This window comes from Apaloderma vittatum, unplaced genomic scaffold, assembly GCF_000703405.1.
Source record: "Apaloderma vittatum isolate BGI_N311 unplaced genomic scaffold, ASM70340v1 scaffold23432, whole genome shotgun sequence".
NCBI lineage: Eukaryota > Metazoa > Chordata > Aves > Trogoniformes > Trogonidae > Apaloderma > Apaloderma vittatum.
This window is the reverse complement of record NW_009703425.1, coordinates 72558-88129: the sequence shown is the minus strand read 5'-3', so window position 1 is coordinate 88129 and position 15572 is coordinate 72558. Positions and strand designations below refer to the sequence as shown.

General features: G+C 47.4%; 1 protein-coding gene across 1 annotated transcript in view; it reads left to right on the top strand.

Annotated features, from left to right (window-relative positions):
* Positions 1-1694: 1694 nt before the first annotated feature.
* The window catches only part of RPTOR (regulatory associated protein of MTOR, complex 1), a gene marked incomplete at its 5' end in the record, with an annotated part of 84187 nt that continues 70309 nt past the window's right edge, over positions 1695-15572 (top strand). Inside the window, 3 exons of the mRNA XM_009864632.1 lie at positions 1695-1861; positions 7509-7684; positions 11991-12050. Of these exons, the coding sequence (XP_009862934.1) occupies positions 1695-1861; positions 7509-7684; positions 11991-12050 (403 nt within the window). The remainder of the gene's footprint in view (positions 1862-7508; positions 7685-11990; positions 12051-15572) is intronic.

The following is a 15572-nucleotide window of genomic DNA, read 5'->3' as shown; positions in this document are numbered from 1 at the left end:
AGGAAACTTCTTTGCAAAATCTGAAGAATTATTTTTTTCAAGCATTTTTGAGTTGTTTGTTAAGCAATTGGCTATGAAATCTGTTCAAAATCAGTTTCTAGTTTAGTTGTTTGTTGTGTCATTCCTTTACACAGTCACAGAGGGATGGTGGGAGCTGTGTTAACAGAGCAGAAACTTTCTGAGAACAAAACATACGGACAAGTTCTTTCCTACCCGCAGCCCCAGGATGGCAGAGGCAAGATGAGCAAGCAACAGAAGATCACGCTGAGCAACCGTGATAGAAAAACTATTATTTAACACTCCTTTTTTCTTCAGACTATCTCATTTACATATCATTAGCAAATTTGAAAAGTTATATGTGACCCCCACAGTAAAGTCAGAACATAAAATTCTCCTACTTGGAAATACCACAATATTAATCAGAGCTATAATCCGATCTTCACTGGAGCTCTGTGCCTTATAAATACAAAGTTAAAACAATGCACGCCCATAAAATCTCATTCGTTTTATGTGTCAGAGCAGGGGTTTTTTATATGTCACTTACTGCGATTGGGGTGTGCTTAAACTGAGGGATGTCCTTAGAAAAAGTCTGGGCCAACGGGGAGTTGCTCGTGATCATTTTATCCTGCAACAATTTGCAGAGCTCCCAACTCCCTGAAACTTTGGGTTCCATAAACAATTTTCCCCATTAATTTTAATGAAACAACAGAAGCTTTTGCATATGGGCAGTAGTGGAATTGGAAATGATTTACTGCTTCCTACCTTTTCTAACATGTGGTTTATGATCTCTTCTGTCTTTATATATGCCGATACGTGCCCTTGAGAATTTGAGTTTTGTAAAAGTTTACTGGTTTTATTACGGCTGGTTTAAGTCTCTTGAATTTCAATGGGAGTTCTGGTCCCATCCATCACTCGGCTGACACTAACGGGAACGTCACCCTTTCCCTGGCAGGGTCGGGGCCGGGTGGGGGCTGCCCTCCCCCTGCGGGCAGGGAGGGTCCTGCCGTCACCCTCCGGAGGGGCATTTGAAATAGCCCATTTTTGATCCTCCTTGTATTTTAAGAAGCTCCTGCCTCCAGTTGTTGGGGGCCTTGAGATGGAAGACAAGGAACAAAACGCGCCCTGGTTACAGACGCCGAGTTGCGGGCGCTTCGCGTTGTGGCAGGCGGGCGGTGTCGGCTCTCGGTTTGTTGGCTGATGCTGGGAGTTGCACAGAAGTTACAGGCTGCAATAAAATTATGCAGCATCTCGTTAAACTAAGACAGTGTAGCTGTTCATGGGCTGCTTCGTCTTAATTACCAATCCTGATTTATTGGTGGAGTTTTTGGTGTAAGATGGTTGGAGTTAATTTGAAGACAGCTGGTTTATATCCATTTTCGGTTTTGCGGAAGTTTGGGGTAATATTGGCCTGCTAAATGGTGGTTGGAGTTGTTAGCGCGTATCAAAGCACTCCTTGAGTTTTTAGAATTTTAGCTGGGGGCTTAGTGTTTCAAACACCGCCACAGCAAAACCTGCTGGAGTTGGGTTCACAGTCCTCATTACCAGGAGATGCTGATTGATTTTTGTATTGATGAATATGCCCAATGTTTGATCTAGAGCTTATTTTGCTATTTCAGAATTGGATTTTTTGGGTGTGCATGTGTTATTGTCTCAGTAGTGAAAGTTCTGTTGCTGTTCTGTCTGTGTAACTCGAGTGGTGTTGTTGTTCTTGCAGAACTACACGCAGTATATTCCTCTCTCCATCTATGACCTGCAGACGTGGATGGGAAGCCCTTCCATTTTCGTCTACGATTGCTCGAATGCCGGCCTTATTGTCAAGTCCTTCAAACAATTTGCACTACAGAGGGAGCAGGAGCTGGAGGTGAGAGCGCAGCCTCTTGCAAAGGGTTCATTTGTGTTTGGGCTGCAGGGTCAAGTTCAAGCTGGCTTTGCTACATACGACTGAAAAGTGTGTTTAAACCTACATTGGAAGGGAAATTAATTTGCAAATTATTTTGCCGCTCCAATCTTTCTGGTTCAGTTTGCTATGCTATTAAACTTGGAACAGTTTTTAATACAAGCCCTAATTAAATGGTAATGCTAGTAGAACCAATTTGTGCCCTAATGGTCTCTTCTGCTGAGATAAATGCTGAGGTGAACTAGACGTATTTATTTTGGTCGCAGAAGTCTAGTATGTGGGTGTCTGGATGCAGGTCAGAGTCTTGTGCCGTTGAAGTGACTGAAAATACAAACCAAAACTGATACGGGGAAGGATTGTCACTGGCAGTTTCACAGAGCACTTAAGTTGAATGTGTCTCTAGTGGAAGGCTGTCTTTCGCTACAAAGGTGATGACTAATAAATTTAGTGAAGTAAACCTGAAATGCAAAGTGGAAGGTAAGTAGACAGAATTCTTTGTGCAGCAATTTGGGATGGTAAGACTTCCCACAGGCAGAATTTCCTGCCAGCTTTAGCTCACATAGAAAGCACATTTTTTACAGGTTGACTCTTCACACTCTCACAGTTCTAAGACACTGTATTTAAAAGAAAACAACAACAAAACAAAACCCAAATGCAAACCTTCAAGGAAGAAATATTAATTAATCAGACAACTGACTGTCACAGGTACAACCCTCAAGCAGATAGTAACAGGATCCCTGGCATTAATTCCTTTCGTTCTAAGTTCTGGTGTTTGGAGATGCTTTTGTGGTGACCCTTCTGGCGGGTGGAAATTCCGTTGTACTGCCAGAGAGCAGCCCAGCAGCTTGGCATATGCGGGTTGTTTCGTTATTCCTTCTCTTTAGCCAGTGGTAATGCTGGATTTTGTAAAGATAAGGAACTTCCTGAACTCTGTTGCTTGGGAAGATACTTGAAACTGCAAGACGTGGGTCAGTAGTGTTGGCAGTAGGCGCCTGTTGAAGGTGACCGTGTTTTTAAGTCAGGGAAGATGTCCAGGGGACATGTTCTGCTCTCTCTTCCCAAGGTTCCCTGTCAGCCTGCGTCTTCTGCTGTGACGTTTGTCAGAGCTTTTGTTTGTACAGTTCACCCCTCTGGATTGTTCTGGTTTGCTTTCTCGTTCTGTTCCTAAGCAGGTTTAAAATGGGCCTCACTTTACCTTCCCTTTCCCTGCTTTCTTCACGAATTTCCTTTTTTCCTTGGCTCTTGCTGAGCTCTGGGCCGGCTTTGGAGCCGTTCGGAAGGCAGGCGGCGGCGGGTGGCTGCTGCTTTCTGCTGTGAGACAGATGAATTGCTGAAGTGAAGCTTGTGCAGGAAAAGCTCCTCTGCCAGGCAGAGCCCCCAGCCCGCCAGCAGGCGAGAACGATGAGCACGAGTAACAATGTCAGTCGTTATTGCAACAAAAATATTAAATTCCAATTGCTCTGTATTTTTATTTTGTCTGATATACATGGGAAAACTGCTCGAGTATCTCTTCTTTGCAGCCCGGGTTAAACTGCCGGTTAATTTGATGACGAAAATGCTTTCAGACTTATGTGTCTGCTTTCCTTTCTGTATCTTTAGGTTTCATTGGCTACTGACGACTTGCCAAGATACCTGCTTGTTATTAATAGAGAGAAGAACTTGTTAACAGGGAGAGAGAAGGGCTTACGGTGTCATACAAAGCACAGATGAGAATTCATTTGGAAATCTCTGAGTTATTGTCATGTTTGGATTCTTGAAAAGTGAAATAAAGTAGGAGCTGATACTCAAGAGGGGCTGCTAGAGTGATCAAGATAATTGTTAGCCCATCTTACTGAAAGGAGATTAGAGGAGCTTGCTGCTCTCTTAATCTGTCAGAGTGAAGGCTGAGGGAAGCCGTGGCTGTCCAATATTTTAATTTTTTTTGAGATCCTTTTTTTTGGATAGCCCAGAGCACTGGTCGGGTGCCATCAGACTGTGCTTAGTTCCACTAGAAATGTAGAGATGAATTACAACATACTTACAGGTGTGTTTGCAACCCCATTGTATTGTGTTTTCGTTGTTTGTGGAACATAAAAGACCAGTGCTCTTTCTTACTGTAAAATCTAAATCTTGTTCAGCTGCAAAGAGAGGAAGCACAAAAAGAAATGATGACCTGGCGGTGACAGAAACGCAGTGAACGCTTCTCTGAGATACCTGAGAAAAGATAATGTGGTAGCACTGCACGGTACATTGTCTGCTTCCGAGAGCTCGCTCCAAAATAGCACCTGAATAGTAAATACTTTTTTTTTGGCCTTTTGTTAGTAAATAAAGTGTGGCTAGTGAGTGTGTGAGTGGAGAGCTGGGTGGATCAGAAGCAGTGTATTGGTTTCGGTGAGATGCCGTTGTTTACCAGAGGCAGGGATCTCTCCTGTCTTACCCTGATGGACAGATTGCAACTGAAAATCTTTTTTTTTCTCTTTGGCAAGGCTGCTTCTCGGCAGGACGGGCGGGGGAGGGCAGAACATCTGGCTCTGAAGGCGGCAGAGCCAGTTCGTGACTGGGTTGTGGTGGGATGCAGCATGAACAGATGTGGACATAATGTTGTCATTTGGTTATAGCTTTGTATTGTTTAATTATAGGGCAGCAATGAAGCCAATAAAGCAAACCAGTCCTCACCTTCTTCCTAGCTCACAGTGTTTCCAAGCTGTTCAGTGAGATGGTGTTGATACACAGCCCGGAGGTTTCCCTGGACTCTGGTGGACACCCGCGACTGATTCCGAGAGATATCCGTGAATTGTTCTGATTATCGGCTGCATGGGCAGATGAGCGTTTGGTTTCATATCTGGGTAAACCAAAGGACATGTTTTGCAGATAAGAAACATCCACTGAGCCGCTTGATGTGGCGGTGAAGCGGCATAGCGTTGTGATAAATTCGAGTTACCGGGCTCCTGCCCCGCCAGGAGGTGGCAGATGAGGAGTGTCTGCGGCCCTGAGTGCCAGCGTTGGTGCTGGGGGCTCTTAATTGTCTAATTAGCCAGCTCCCATGGCTCTGTGAGCGGATATAAACACACCGTCGTTCAGCAGAATGGAGCAGCGCTTTAAGTGTGCCACGCTAACGATGATAAAGCAGTGGGCTGGTTACTTGTGATTAATTTTCTGTGTAATTGTGACACTGTGTTTCCTCTGACTCATCCGTGTTCCGCACAGCAAAGCTCTGCCCACTTAAGGCCACTTTTGGGATGTACAGAAGCGAAGGCTGAAATAGATCTCCAGGATACGTGCTTTGCTGCACGAGGTACAGCTTTTCGATTTTCAGCTTTATTGTTTGATTGCCGACCTTACGGCTGCACGCTCACCTGGATCGTTCCGTGTCCGTGTGGGAGCTCGGTGGTGCAGCAGGAGCACCCGCTCGTTTTCCCCCCTGGAAGGGCATATGACTAATCGGAGCTGACGCACTCACAGTTTTTGTTTTTCTGCCTTCAACGTGAATTCTCAAAAAATTAGCTTAACAACGGCGCGGCACAACGTTGTCTGGCATCGGCGGCGTGTCTCATCCACCATCTGCCGGGAGCGGGGGCAGCTCCGCGGGCGGGGGCGCGTCGGTGGGAGCTGGGTGAGGCTGGCGAGTCTGGCCAGCCCTTGGAGTAACGGCCGGTGTTGGGGGAGAGTCACATTTGTGATGGAGCCGAGCAGTGTAGCAAGTCTGACTTCAGTGGGTGGTCTAAGGATGGAGAAGTGAATGTTCATAGTGGGCTTTACCCAACTCTCACTTTTTCCTTGTGAGAGAATGTTCTGCTGCACCCGTATCCCTAGAAGTCTGGCAAGATCTGTAGTTACTGGCTGGTATGGGCTGTTCGTTTTATGGTTGTTGGTAGTTCATCTCCAGATATTTCCAGGTATTATCTCCAGATATTTCCACTGCAGGTGTCACAGCTTCTTTAGAGCATCGTGCTGCCTGGAAGCCAGGAGTTGAGCAGGTCTTGGAGTGGGAGCTCCTGGCCCATCCGAGCTGAGGGCACTACCAGACCGTGACAAATATCAAGTGGTCCGAGTTTCACACTACTCAGAAAGCATAAAATCCATCTAAATGTACTTCCCACCTACGGAGCCCACCTGGGAGGATGCCCAGGGGACAAGTCTTTCTGGAGGAAGTGAATAGCCACAGCGATGCAGTTTGACTGCTTGATAGTTGTAAACCTACAAAGAGCTAGTGCTTTTCCATACTCCTTCTCATGCCTTTCTCCTCAAAGACAAGATCTTTTCAGTATTTTAATTACGCTTTTTGTTGTTGTTACTAGCATACAGGGTAAGCTTTATGACAGTAAATACCAGGAGAGGACAAGTGATGACTGGTGGACGGTTTTATTTCTGCCCAGGGTACAGCATGGATTTTGGCTGGAAGCAACACTACTCAGCTGAGAGCAAGGACAGGTCTGAGCTAATTTAGACAATTTGAGCAAACCAAAGTGTGTCACAGCTGCCCCCGGGGAGTCGAGTGAAAAAAAAACAAGTTATTTAAAGAATCAAAAGCTTAGTAGGTTACAGAGTTTGTGAAATAGCATCTGGACCTTCTCCGTAGCTCACCAGGTTGCTTCGCTAGACAAGAGGTTGTGATTGTGTCAGGCTCTGGGTTTGGGACACAAGTACTTCTGTTCCCCATGGGCCTTTCTGAGACACCAAATGGATTTCCTCTGCAGAGGGACAGAATTTTTCACTTACGAAGATGGCAGAGGATGAGTTTATTAGTCAACTGTGTCACTGAGTTGGCGTTAAAAAACCCCCACAAAACGAAACCGAACGGGCTGAGGTGTTACCTTTGACAGAATGCACCTCTCTTACCTTGGATAACGCAGCGTATAGATCACTGTGATGGGTTATTTTTCAGTGTAACATTCACTGCTTAGAGCAGAAAATACAACATCTTTTCTGTCCAGAGGAAGATGTATAAAGACTTTGAATCCTTTTACTAAAGCATCGATTAAAACTTCTGTCTGCTGATCCACTCCTATTGGCGTTGCAGAAGGCAGCACACGTTCCTTTCTCTCTTTTGGTGGGAAGATAGGCTCTCTGCCTACTCGCAGTAATCTTTTTTTCCAGCTTGGCCTTTTTGCTCTAGCAAAGTAGAAAGTTGTATGGGGAGAAACACGGGGAGCTCAGAATTCTTGTGGCGTTCCAGCAGGAGTTGTCTGTGTGCTCCATGGCAGGCAGGGCTGCCTAGAGCAGCCAAATGAGTCGCATTTTTCCATTTGAAGCTCTTCTGCCATCTGTGGTGAATGGTTATGAGCCGCAGGAAGGATGGGCTTTGCTTCACTGTAAAAGAAAGAGTAATTAGCCCGACGTGCTTCTGCAGTGCTTGATTCCAAGCTGGCAGATGTGAACCGACAGCTCCGAAGTGGTGAGCCCAGGTCACTCTCTTGCGTGTTAGCTAGTTTTGATGGGTCCTATTAACGTAAACACCCTTAAAAACTGTTAATTATATGTGAATTAAAACTACAGCTGGTGCTACCCTAGTGGTAAATATCTCCAAACCCAGAGATCCCTGCAAATTTGACAGCTCTTCGTTTGTTATTTTCAAAATGGTGTGGGAAGGGGCTTTCCTGCGTTCAGCCCGTACTTCTCTTGATCTCCCCAGGTGGCTGCGATTAACCCAAACCATCCGCTTGCTCAGATGCCTTTGCCGCCCTCGATGAAGAACTGCATCCAGCTGGCGGCCTGCGAAGCCAACGAGTTGCTGCCCATGATCCCCGACCTGCCGGCTGACCTCTTCACGTCCTGCCTTACGACGCCCATCAAGATTGCTCTGAGATGGTGAGTCTCCTCCCCGTGGCTGAAGGCAAGTGCGGAATTGGCCCGGCTTGTCGGTTGAAATGATGGATTTGTTAATCCAAACGCTTCATCTCACCTAAGGTTTCTCTGCAATACTGAATTACGGGATTTGAAGTATGCCTTTGGGAGAGCGCTTTATTAATCAGAACTAGAAGGGTGAAAATACTGTTATCTCCTACTTACCACGTTTTAGATTCCAGCTCAATATCTAGGTTTGCTCAGATTAAGGGATTTACTGTTCCGGGAATTAAATATCTGCTTCTTGAGAGAGCAGGAATAGTACAAAGTGCAATACGACTTTTTGTAAATTGTCCTTTGTGCAAATCGTATTCCAGATATTGCAGTTGCTGTAAATAATGCAGCAGCCTTAAACAATGCCGTGGTGAAAGCAATTGAGCGATAAACCAAAGAAAGATATTGTGGAATGACATACCAAGTTAATTAGGCAGAAAGTTATAAAAGACTGCCACGGATAGCAGGAGCTTTTGAAGAGCAGTATTTTCACCCAACAACAGAGATGGCCGTGAGCAGTCGTGCTGCCAGGGGTTTTGATACTGTGATCTGTTCAGGAATTTCTGTTACCTCATCTCCACAGGAACGCAGCTGAGGGTGACCGGGGCAGGCTCTCAAGCAGAGCTGCGCCTGGCCCAAGCGTGAGAGATTCTGAGGGCTGTGCCTGGTTCCTGTGGGACAGGAAACACGCTTGTAAAAACGCAGCTCAGGGAAGGATTTAGAACCATTGGCCTCAGCTGCTCGTGAGGTCTGTGCTGGGAGATGCCACGTGAACTCCCGGAGAGTAAAGCGGTCCGATGGTTATGGCATTGGTTACTGCACACAGAAATTGTCTCCTCGATTCCCTGATGAAGATCGTGCTCCGTTTATACTCCCGGCTGACTGGCGCTATTACAGTTGTGGTTTTAGCCACGCGAGTCCTGTAAGTGCTGAGTTTTTGCTTGAGGAGCATCGTTACTTGCTGCTGTTCACCATCACACACGCGAGGCCAGACCCTCCTCCTGCATTCCAGCTCTTGGATGCAGGTGTCCTAAAGCAGGCAGTTAACCGAAAATAAAGATGTAAACCTTTGTCACTAAAACTTCTCTTACTGAAGTCTGGCCCTTTTATTAAAGCTGATCCAGAATCCTGCAGAGGCGCTTTTGAAATAAAACATTTTTGCAATTCTGGACTGACAGGCTAATGAGGTTTCATATACTGAATTTATGGGTAAATAAAAGTCTGATGAATAAATTTCTCTACATCCCATTTTGTGCTCTGTATTTTAAGTAAACAACTGATGGACAAAATCACTTATCAAATGAGGTTGCAGCCGCATCCACTTCAGTGTGGTTTCAGGAGAAGAAAAACTGATGCTGGTAAGAAAAACGCGGGTCAGTCGTGGTGTGTGAAACTTGACAATTGCAGGGACCCGGGTGAGAATTCTGGATAACTTGACACTGATCATCTTCGTGTGGAGTGACTGCTGGGGCTGACGGACTCCCCGTATACGGTGTCACTATCTATAGCTAGATAAGCTGCACGGCTCGTTAATCCTGAGCGATGGGCGCTAATCGGGAAGCAGACACAGCTATTGCAGAAAGGGGCAGGAATTAGCAGATGGTTGGTGCCTCCAGCGCAGATCGGTGTCTCTCACACTGTCTCAAGCACGAAGCAACTCTTGCAAGTTGTGATCAGTAGAGTCCTGTGCTTGTGCCGCCATCCGTCCCGTAGGGCATGAACAAGCTGCAGGTACCTGGGGAGAATTTTGCACTTCAGGGAGAAGCTGTGTGTGTCTGATTTGCTGGAAGGACCCTCTGGCTTTTGAGCCGTCAAGTCCCACTCATGGAAGAGTAACAGGGCTCTGGAGAAGTGCTGGAAAACCCCCAGACCAAAAAGAGACAAAAAGTGCAAAAACTGCTCAGACTCGAGAGTTTCAGATGTGCGGTTTTGGAACCAGAACTCTAACAGAACAAGCTTGTAAGTGCACAGAACAAAGAACTTGGCCTGTGGCAGCTGCTTTTCTGGTGGGTCGATTCAGACAAACATTTGAAATGTTCTGGGTTTTTTTTTTCTAATGTATTTATTTTGCATTTCTGCTTGAGATTTTGAGGGTTAACTGAGCAAATCGTCTGTCCCAAATTTATTTAGGGAAACTACATTGAGTTTCAAAATATTCTTCTGATAGCTGAGCAGAAGCCGGCTGAGCACGGTTGGGTGTGTTTCCGGTTCCCTTCTTTGGAACCTGGCGTTTATCGGGGTGTTTACATGCAGCTCTTACGCCTTTTGCCTGATGTTTGTGAAGAAGACACCAGCCCTCACTCGAGATACCGCAGTTGGTGCCTTGCAGTGAAGAAAGGGGGTGCAGATCCGGGATGAGGAACATTTTGTTTACTAGTACATTTTCTTGGCAATCGCTTGTTCGAGAGGAAGTGCAGATAGTTTGCTGCTGGTTAAATGAGGTTTTAATGAACTGATCTCTTCCAGAATATTCAGGGCAATGGTGGCTTTTACTGTACCTGACCCAGTAATACAAAAGCAGCGTGTGCCTTCTGCTTTACTGAATGTCCAGCAGATCCCTGGTGAGGGCAGAGAGTCGTTTTTCACTGGTCGAACGCATCTGGTTTTATTTCGTCGTCTCTGAGGAACCACGAGCCCCAATGAAATAGCTGAAATCCAAGCTTAGCTGCAGGTTGCCCACGGTGCAGCACTAGCAGCTCCCTGAGAAAGTGCTGAACGATGGCTGCGTGACGCTCTTTTCTTTACCAGAAGCAAAGGTGCAGCAGTACCGAGTCGTGCTGGCTCTGTTCATCCCCAGCCGGGTATGTCGTAACGTAGAGGCGTTGAGCTGAGGAGTTAGAAAGTCTTTTGGCGTCCTTAGTCGGTCGGGAGACTCCAGCCTCATTGCAGTGACCTAGTTCTGCCAGGCTGAATCCTGCCCACAGTTTTTGTTTGAGAGGGGGATTTCCCTGCGTCGTTCTGTAAAGCTGCCTTCTCAGATCTGTGTATTTTAGCAGGCTGCGTGGGGATCCTGCTGCAGATAGCTTCACGACTTTTGGGTTTTTAGGGTGGGTGACGCGCACGTCGGAAAAGCAGCCTGCAGAGCGCCTGGCTTTTCAGAGCCTGTCCCTGTTGTGGGCAGAAATGGGTGTCCTGTGGGCAGGGGGTGCCACCAGAAAACTGGAGGGTCCTCATGGTCTGGGAAATGAGCTCTGCACGTCTTAGCTTTAAAGTAGAAAAAGGCAAGAGCCTTTTGGGTGTCCTTAAAACTTCGGTTTAACTGAAGTTTAGCCCTTTTACTAAACCTGATCCCCAATCCTGCAGAATGGCTGAGGAAATAAAACATTTTTGCTCCTGCTGCAGCGGCTCCAGCTGCTGCTGGGTTGCAGGTTCCTGGTTCTGCCCTGTCCGTGGAGCTCTCTGTGCCGCGTGGGGCTTAAATACCCGCGTACCGATGGGTGAATTCTTCTTTAAACACCAGGGAGCGGCTTTCTGAAGTACCGTGAAAACAGGCTGGGAAGGCGATGATGAGGAAGTCATTGTTCAAGCTGTATTTGCTGATTTTTCTTCCCAGGTTCTTTCCTTTCCCATTTCTGTGCTCTGCGCCACAAAGCGCATCCCTGAGAGTTTCGGAGGAGGGGGACGAGCGCTCGGAATCGGGGCCGGCAGTCGTCTGGGCTTCCCACGCTCCCTGGGGTTTGCAGCTGCTGGGATTTTCCAGGCCCAGTGCGTGGTAGCGCCGAGAGGACTCCGCGTCTTCCAGGGCTGGTGTTCCTGAAGTGGTGATACTTGTAATGCTGAGGAAATGGAGTCAGCATTTTTTGTTTCTAATTAAATAACCAGGGTGTTTGAACTTGACGCATCCCTCCCGTCCCCTCCCTTTCTCGCTTTCCTGCCTGCGGCGCCAGATCTCTTGAGGGAGACCCAGCCAACGCTCATCGTTATTCCGGGAGCGTAAACCTCCTCGGCTCTCGTGTCGTCTTGCTCCTCCCGAGAGACCGAGCTGGATGACTGTGAGCCCTTTTCCTCCCCGCTATGTGTTGGAAAACTTGTCACCATGGCAGTTACAATACCCCAGTTTTGACACCTGACGATGGAAATCGCTGCATAATCATGAGTGTGACAAATATTGAGGGCCCTGTTTGATTCTTATTATGCCGTGGTGAAGTTTTCTACCCAAACACCATTTTAAAAGCAGAAGCACTGCAATAAAGAAACCTCCTTCCCGATTCTTTCTGTGGAACCTTGGCATTAAATATTCAATTAGAATGTTTTATTTTTATTCTCTTCTCCACAGGTTCTGTATGCAGAAGAGTGTCAGACTGGTGCCGGGAGTCACGCTGGATTTAATAGAGAAGTAAGCCAAATTTTGTGATTTTTTTTTTTTTCCTCTGAGTTGCTCTTAATTTCCTCATTATTTCTAGCGCTTTTCTTGTTTGTCCACGAGGAAATTTCTTTGGAAAACTTCTCCCAGAGTCTCCACCTATGACATTTGTCATTCCTTGCTGTACTGTGTGCTGCTGAAATAAGCAGGGGCCGTAAAAGTGAGCAGTTGAGCGGGAGCGGTGCCGCAGCCGGGGCTTTGCCCGGTGAGTTCTGAGCCTGCAGCTCACGCCGCTCGTGCTGTCATCCTGGACTGACCAGAGAAATGGCAACCTCAGACGCAAGTGGTGGCCACGTTGCTGGAAGGCCAGCACTGAAAATCCCCGCGTCTGCTCGGTCGTCGTGGTTTAACCCCACCAGCAACTAATTCGTGGCTGTCAGGAGGCTGAGGCAAACTGGTTAATCAAGTTAACCTTCAATTTATACAGACGAGGTAGATTTCGAAATAGTGATAATTTTCCGCTGCAGTCTTTGCTGAGTTTTAGCATTTGTTTTATTTTTCTTTTAAAAAGGGAGGTGTATCCGTACAGACAGGGCAGGAGGTGCTTGCAGCCACTAGATGCAGGAGCGCTGTGCTCCCTGCAGATGGTTCTTTGAATCGAACATTGATAAACACGCACAACCTGTCTGGGAGGGATTAATTGAAGATTGTTCATTCAGTTTGTGAGGTATTTTGACTGTAGAAATACTGTGGTTGAGATCTACTGGAACTCTGACATGTGGGTGTCCAGAGTCCTGTTACCATCTTCTGTCCGGGATGAGAACGGTAGGATGGAAGGGCAGCCCAAGAAGGGTTGGGAGAGCAGGATCCTTAATACAAACATGTTATCGTGCTTCCTTGTTTTTTAATGAGCTTCTGCGCGGTGTGGCCAAGTGCAGCGATCGCTCACTGCTCACGCTGCCAATAGCAAATTGTCTGTTAGAGCAGAAGCAACGAGGGTAAGATTGCATCAGCTAAAATTTCGTGTTCGGTTTTTGCTTTGGTAAATCATTGCACATTAACTTGCGTGTTTTACATTCAGATGAGGGTAAAATTGCTTCTCGGTGCTACAAGCTCTGACACGGTACGTGTCCTAGAAGAGTCAGGCTCATCAGGAGGGGTTAGGTCTTTAATCATGCTAATGGCATGTGTGAAAATTTGATTGTTCTATCTCATCTCGATTGGGGAAGCTGAGCAGTGATTCTTGTAAAGCCGTGTTTCAGCAGCACTAATCTTGCCAAAATAAAAATGATTTTTCAGTTTGTGTAGAACAAGAGAGGCAGGACCCCGTCCATCAAAGGAGGTTGTCAGAGGGGTTTTCAGAGCTGCGCCAGGCTAGGAAAAGGTCCAGCGCTGGGTATCGTTTTCTCTGAAAGCCGTTGGTAGGATGGGGTGAGTTGTGGTTTTCTTCTGGTTTTAAGCTGAGAAGCGGGAAGGAAATCTCCCCAGGGGTTCCTCGAGGCGTGTGCCCAGGGTGTTTGGTGCGGGGAGGTCGGATGGCGCTGACGGGAGGAGCACTGGGTGGCGGGAAGGCGTGTGGGGCAGGGGCAGAGGCGAGGGGGTGCTGCTCCAGCCTGTTGGGCAGCAGGAGCGAGCAGAAGCCCTTCCTGAACCGATGGGCTCGTCGTCAGCACGGACAGAGATCAGCTCAGGCCACTGGATAAATGTGTTCCAGAGCATCGACTGTGTCGTGTTAATTGCAATTAACATATTGCTACAGGAGCGTACCTAATCAGAGAGCATATGGCGAGAGTCGGTGAAGGTCTGAGCAAGGCAGCTCCAGGATCGGCCGCGCTGATCCCTCGGATGTGCTGCTCAGGGTTAAGTACTCTTTGCGTAATGGTTTACCGGCAAAATAAAAAAGTAATTTTATTTGGTATTCTTCATCCGTGTTGGTTAGTGCCACAGCACACATGCCACATGCATCCTTTAAAGGCTCTTGATGGGAAGTGTGCCAGAAGTAGGTTCCTTTGGATATCGGGTATTTAAACCTCATCATCTGACCCTGCAGCGTACATCAGTTACAGGAAGCACAGTTTTTTTAGTACGGGCTTGAGTTAGGCCTAGAATACTTCCTGGATTGTCTTGGTGTATATTGTAATTTATAACATCTTTAAAACTGGGGAAAGATTAAAGAGTTCATATTGCAGTTAAGCTGCAGACTTTGAGAGTAAATTAGGCTGCGCTTTCTTCGAAGGGCTCAGATTTGTAATTATCTCGGCTTACCCAGCGTGCTGGTGAAGAAACGGGTGGTGTATCCCGACGTGCACTCACTTTACAGACCTTCTGGGATGAAGCCAAGATAATCCGTAGTTTAGAAATAAAGATCTTTTCTGGAGCCAGGCAGTAAAATGTAAAAAAAGAGAAAAAAGGGAAGTTGATGCTGATGGAGCACTGGGAATGTGGGAAGGTCTGGCTGCCGCTTTAGGAGACTTGAGCGGCAGCACCGGTGTCGGGCGTTCCTGCTGCCGCTCTTGGGCTGTTCTGCTTGGTCACGAGCCGCCGTCAGCTGCGCTGGCACGGCTCGTCATGCGGCTGCCGGGTGAGATGAGCTGGGGCTTTTTAAAAACTTTGGAAAAAATCCCAAGGAGTGATTTAACTCGGTGTAGGTGCAGGGTGCAGAGCGGCTGCCAAGAATCGGGGCTGTGCGAGAATGCGTCGCCCTGCCCGGCTTCCCCGACGCCGGGGGGCCCGCCCCCCCGCCGTCGCCTTCCCGGGGGCCAGGACGGTTTGCTGCTGCCCCGCGATGTTTTCCCTGGGTCCCTTTTGTAGGAGAAGGGAGTTTTCTAAAGGAAAATCGTGCTGCTGGTGGGGCTGCCTAGGAGCCAGTCTTGTCAAATGCCCACGTGCCTGTGGTCACACAGCTCGAGGCTCGTCCCTCGCTGCCGGGGCTGGTGACAAAGGACTTTCTCTGAGTGGCAGCTCGGCGTCACGTAGGCGGGAGCAGCGTGGGAGAAACTCGCCTTAACGCAGCGGGTGCTGTTGCTGCTCTGAGAGCAGAGAGCCCTCCCCTAGGCTGTCATTCACCGGCACAAAATCCATTTCTAAAAATCACTAGAAATAATGCATTTGAGACCAAAATTAATTTTTTTTGTTCCTGTTTCAAGTATTGCTGAATGTCACAGGCTGGAAGTAACTGATGCTTGAAAGTCTATTGATTATTGATGAGTAATGGTTCAGTGAGAGCCAATTTAAAGATAAAGTAGGAAAAATAACGTCCCGAGGTACCCCACAGCAAAATGTAGTTGGACAAAATGTAGAAATTGCACTATAGGATAACAAATCCCTTTGGGGCACGCTCCCAGGGCTTAGCTGATCAGTTGGCTTTGGGCTGGTCCGTGGGACAAAACCCATCAGAGTATGGCAGCAATCTGACCGACTGTATTTCTATTGAAATAAAGGAAATTGTTGTTGCTGTGTAAGCAAACGAGGCCAAGCAAGGTCCAGCACTGCCTTCTGCCAGGCGCTGTCGCCGGGCCGGGAGGAGGTGCGGGTGCTGAGGTTGGCAGAGGTCAG